Source organism: Oryza sativa, chromosome 6, assembly GCF_034140825.1.
Source record: "Oryza sativa Japonica Group chromosome 6, ASM3414082v1".
Lineage (NCBI taxonomy): Eukaryota > Viridiplantae > Streptophyta > Magnoliopsida > Poales > Poaceae > Oryza > Oryza sativa.
The window spans coordinates 9,368,367-9,373,997 of NC_089040.1; the positions used below are offsets into that span (position 1 = coordinate 9,368,367).

At 44.5% G+C, this 5,631-nt stretch overlaps 1 protein-coding gene across 1 annotated transcript; it reads right to left on the bottom strand.

Annotated features, from left to right (window-relative positions):
- Positions 1–3,957: 3,957 nt before the first annotated feature.
- LOC9267636 (protein trichome birefringence-like 19) lies at positions 3,958–5,631 on the bottom strand. Its single transcript, XM_015786611.3, has 2 exons — positions 5,487–5,631; positions 3,958–5,401 (listed from the first exon to the last, which is right to left on the bottom strand). The coding sequence occupies exon 2, from the start codon at positions 5,312–5,314 to the stop codon at positions 4,079–4,081; it is 1,236 nt and encodes a 411-aa protein (XP_015642097.1). The 5' UTR covers positions 5,315–5,401; positions 5,487–5,631; the 3' UTR covers positions 3,958–4,078.

The window sequence follows — 5,631 nt, forward strand, 5'->3', positions numbered from 1 at the left end:
CAGACAAATTTCTTATCCGATCCAAATGCCATCATCTGACTACTACTAGTTACCCGGACCAGAGCATCGAACTCGGGCACAACATAGTCAGTATCGCCTGACCTCGATTACTTATCTGATGCAGCGTTTCCTCGGAACAGCTGAACTCAATTGTCAACATTTGCATTTCAATAGAGTTGAGGGTCTACTACCAAGGAAATAAGTATGGGATACCCTACAAATGTGCCACATACACGGCAGCAAAGGACCACATGCTAATTCCTATAAGAAATTAAAACCCCCAAATAAAGATAAAGTCTTTAGTAGATAAGGAAAGAGCCCCGACTATAAAAGGAAGACATAGTCCTACATGGGGACAATGACTGCTCAGATCGTATCCTAACTTACCCCAAAGTTCTACTTAGACAAGGTGATATCCAAGGGTATAAATACAACATCCCCTAGTGGAGATCTCAACTCATGGAAACACAATTTGTCACCAAGCAAATCTGCCACACGCCAATACAATCCATCCCCAATCTTATCAAGTCGACATTAATGGAAACATGACAACAACTAGCTGCCGACCACCACCATCACTCTCGCCAATATAATCATAGGCTAGATTAGGGTTCTATCGCATACCTTATACTCATGTAATTGATATAGTGAAAAACACTGGCCTCCAACTAGACAGGACATACGATCATTACCCATCTAAGGGGCCTAAACTGTATAAAACACATTGAATGTTGTCTCGTGAAGAGTCGCATGAATGTCACTCATTGATCAATAATAAGTTATCTATTCAAGATACTCTTTGGGCATGTTCACTTTGCTACCACCTTCAACCCTACCATTGCATTCCTGATCTACAATCAATTGGAGTGAGGAAACTTGAAGTATTGTACTCAGATGAGGAGTAATAGTAGACAGTGAATAAATGAGATGGGCAAATCACGTTGCACGCCTGCCACGGCTAAGAGGTACTACATTGTCCCATAGCACTATCCTAAAGAATCAAGAAAACAGATAAATCTCTAGTTTCTTGTACATATCAATTAAGGATGAAAGGACAGGAGCCAATATACATCAAGTTCAAGTTATCTATCTTAACTCTGAATCGACCCGTTCAAGTCGCTAATATTTTGGTTAAATCGTGAAGAACCCATTTGTATTTTTATATACTAATCTTGCTTCTTGAAATACAAATTTAGCCTCATTTTGTGTGTCTCGTGTAGTTACTATCGTTTCAAAGGATCCTGAAGTGCAGATCAAGTCATCGGAAGACCTTGTTGTTGAGCAAGGCAAACCATACCGCTTTCCTTGAGAATATTGAATCCTAGTATGTGAAAATTATCTTGGTTTAAATTATTGCACAGGTTTATCAAAATGCTGACGCACATAACTGTTTTAGTAGTCATTCGTATATTTATGGCCTTATCTATTATATTATTAAAGGAATAAAAAAAGGAGCCTCCACGTTCGCTCTCATAGCCTAGAAATTCTTACATTAATCGGAGAAAAAGAAAAAGCAGAGTCCATATAGAAATACAATTGTTGAAATTCGGAATTAAAAAATAAGGATATTAGAAGAGGAGACTAGAGTCCATATAGAAATACAATTAGAAAATAATTGAAATTCGGAATTAAAAATAAGGAATATTAGAAGTAGAGTATAGAGTCCATATAGAAATTAAAAATAAGGAATATTAGAAGTAGAGTATAGAGTCCATATAGAAATACAATTAGGAAATAACTTAAATTCGAAATTAAAAATAAGGAATATTAGAAGTAGAGTATAGAGTCTATATAGAAATACAATTAGAAAATAACTGAAATTCGGAATTAAAAATAAAGAATATTAGAAGTAGAGTATAGAGTCCATATAGAAATACAATTAGGAAATAATAGAAATTTGGAATTAAAAATAAGGAATATTAGAAGTAGAGTATAGAGTCCATATAGAAATACAATTAATAAAAAATAGAAATTCGGAATTAAAAAATAAGGAATATTATAAGTAGAGTATAGAGTCCATATAGGAATTTAAAACTAACTAAAATTTAGAATAAACATAATAAAATTAAAAGTACAGTTTAGAGTCCGTATAAAAATACAATTTACAAATAACTAAAATTTGAAATTAAGAAAAACATGGAAAGAAGAGTTTAAAGTCAATATAGGAATACAATTTAGAAGTAACTAAAATTCGAAATTAAAAATTAAAGAATATTGAAAGATGAGTTTAGAGTCCACATAGAAATACAATTAGAAATAATAAAAATTCAGAAATAAAAATAAATAATATTGGAAGAAGAGCATAGAGTCTATATAGAAATACAATTTACAGAAAATTCGGAATTAAAAAAAGAAATATTAAAAGACGAATCTAGAGTCCATGTAGGAATATATATAATTTACAAATAACTAAAATTTGATATTAAAAATAATTAATAACTAACACGTATATAAAATACAATATGAATATTACACATTAGTAGTTTTGTAAAGTTATTGTAAAATTTAAAATTATGTTGTCGTTTTAATATATTTGAATAATATAATAAGAAAACATATGTACTATTATATGAGAGAAAATATAATCATGCTAGCCGCGTAATCTGCGCGGGCCACCATGCTAGTTAGTTATTATATCATGTTTATCCTTGACAACCCTAGGTAAACAAAATCAGCTAGTGAATATTATATATCTTGTGCTTAGTAGAACTTTTAGGTTTATGCTTAGCCATGCTCAGAACATAGCATTTTTATGTGGGAATAATTACTGAAATCTGATGATGGATCTAAAGTGCCAAGTGCCTTCGAGTCTCAATAGGGTCACCGATTGGTGGGGAGAAAATGCTTTACAAAACCAAAACCTATTTCCAGGTAGGGCTTAGGTGCACGACTAGTTGTTTCGAAGGATGCACCTTGGCCACTATAAGGATAAATCTTTCGGCCTTTGTTACGAAGCATAACCGTTAACTTATTTGCAATTAAATTAGAAGTAGGCATTGATATTTTCTAACATCAAATCTTCTAACTATCAACAAGTATGAAATGGATGATTGGACAGAGTAAAGACACTTGCTTATAGGAATGAATTAAAGCTAACAAATAATTTAGAGCAAGATATCCATAAATAGGCTGATCCCCGAGCGTTCGATGTCAGACCAAACGTCGGACGGTCATATAAGATGGGTTCCACAGTTGATTCAATCCATCCTTCCCACAACCTTACCCTCTCATTTTCTCCTCATCGTTTTTGCGCTCATAGGGAACACACGATGGCACTGCCATCGTCGTTGCGTCCACCGAGACGTGAAGTGGGAGGAGGCCATGGGCGGCCACGCGGGTGGCGACAGGGCAACACGACGCAAAAAGGGAGGAGGACGCCAACGACCACGCTGGCAGCGGCATGGCATGCCGAGGCGAAAGGGATGACTGGTCGAGGTGCTAGCCCTCTACCAGCAACGGAGCAATGCAACGCAAAGAAGGAGGCACTAGACTGGATGTCGATGCCGCTGGCCCTGGCGGGGTCACCCACCTAAAATCGTTGCTTGCCCTCATCCTCGTCTGTGCCATCATCTCGCTTCTCTCCCCATGCCGGTCGCTTGGTTCCGGTGAACGGAACAGAAGAAGTCAGAGGTGGGTTTTGTTGCGAATTTTAGTGATGTTGCAATTTATTTGTATTTTTTGTTGCACTTTATTGTGTTAAGATGTTCCATTCTGTTTTGATTCAATGTTGCATACATTGATTTCTTGATGTTGCAATCGATATGTTTGAATGGTGTATTTAGTTGAAACAATTATGCTCAAGCGACGAAAACATTTTTCTCTTATTGTGAAACATCTGGAATATTTTTATTGAAACAATTTTTATTGAGGGGTGAAACATTTTTCAATAACACGGTGCAACACCGTCCGACGATTTGAAAAAAAAATCAGATGTTCGATCCATAGCAGGCTCCCAAGTTATCTAAACAATGCTTATGTATTTTTAAAAAAAAAAACGAATCGTACATTTAAAATCGTGGCGCGAATAAACCGCACATAATCATCGACCAGCCATGATGAGAAGAACGGGCATCACCCATCACCCGATCAGCATGTGGAACAGCATGTCGTTGCAGGCGTCCATGGCGCCGGGAAGGCACCAGTGCACGCAATCGCGCGACACCTTGAACTTGTCCGGCTGCCACAGCCTGTGCTTGCTCGGGTGGGCGTCCGGCCGCTGCGCCATGGCCTCCGTCGCGTCCATCAGCAGCATCCTCGCCGCCTCTTTCCCCCTCTTCCTCGCCGTCTCCCCCTCCGCCGCCGCCGCCGCCGCGAACTCCTCCACCTGTATCCGGTGCATGTCCTTCTCCATGGCGTTCAGCTCCCACTCGCCGCGCCGCGCCGGCCGCTTCCGGAGGCAGTCCCCGTCCCCGTTCCACGTCCCGTTCTCGTAGTGCGACGGCGAGATCGTCCGCACGATCACCGTCCTCGCGCCGCGCCCGCCGCGGCGGCGCGCGCCCGTCGCCGCCCGGAGCGCGCTCCGGAACGCCATCCGGAGGGAGTAACGGAGGGTGAGGTCGGTGACGTTCGGGGACAGGCAGGTGTTGCACCCGACGAGGCGGCCGCGGCGGTCGTAGAACATCGACGGCCGGTAGAACCAGCTCCCGGCGGAGACGACGTCGTAGTCGAACGCGCCGACGTGCGCCGCCCACCCGGCGTCGGGCTCGTCGAGGTGGAGGCTCCACAGGCCGGAGCCGCTCCCCGTCGGGCCGTCGGGGTCCGTCTCGACGGCGCGGACGAGGAACGGCGACCAGAACGCCGCGACGGTGAGGCCGTGCCGCTCGAAGCGGTACGCGTAGCTGCCGTTCGTCCACGGCGCCGGCCGCTCGGCGCGCGACAGGAGGCACACCAGCGAGTCCCCGACGAACGCCACCGACCTGCCCCTCATCGCGGCGAGGAACCTCGCAGCGTCGAACCGCCGCATCTCGCACCCGCCGTCCGGCCGCCACCGCCACCGGACGTACCCAAGATCCGGCCGTCCGTACCGCATGCAATCATAATGCCCATGGATCACCGGACAGCTCTCGCCGGTGTACGGCGGCGGCTCGCGGGCCATGTCCGGCACCCACTCGCCCTTGAAGATGTCACAACCAGACGTGTCGCCGCCCACGCCATCCGCCGTGTTCGTCATCAGCAGCAGCGGCAGCGGCACGCGGCCGGGTAGGCTGACGGCGGCGAGCACCAGAACGCACGCGGCGACGGCGGCGGCGGGAAGCACATAGCGTAGGGCGTAATGAGCAATGGATGGCAGCTTGATCGCCTCGTGAAACTTCATCGTCGATGTGGGTGGTCAACGTACGTCCACACTATAGCTAAGCTCATGGAGGATCAGGAGATCGCTGTATATACGTCGAATTTTTTTCTGCAGTTTTTTTGTCACGAATATTCATTTGATACGGGAGATCGCTGTATATACGGGACGGGAGAGATGGAAGGATGAGCCGGACCTCCTCGTCGCCACGGTGTCAACCTCCCGCCGACGCAGGGGGAGAGGGAGAGGAGCTGGCCGCTGGCACCGCCGCACCGCTGCGTAGGGGAGAGGCGCGGTTTGCGAGAGGAGAAGAGCGATGCATGCAAGAGGATAAGGAAGAT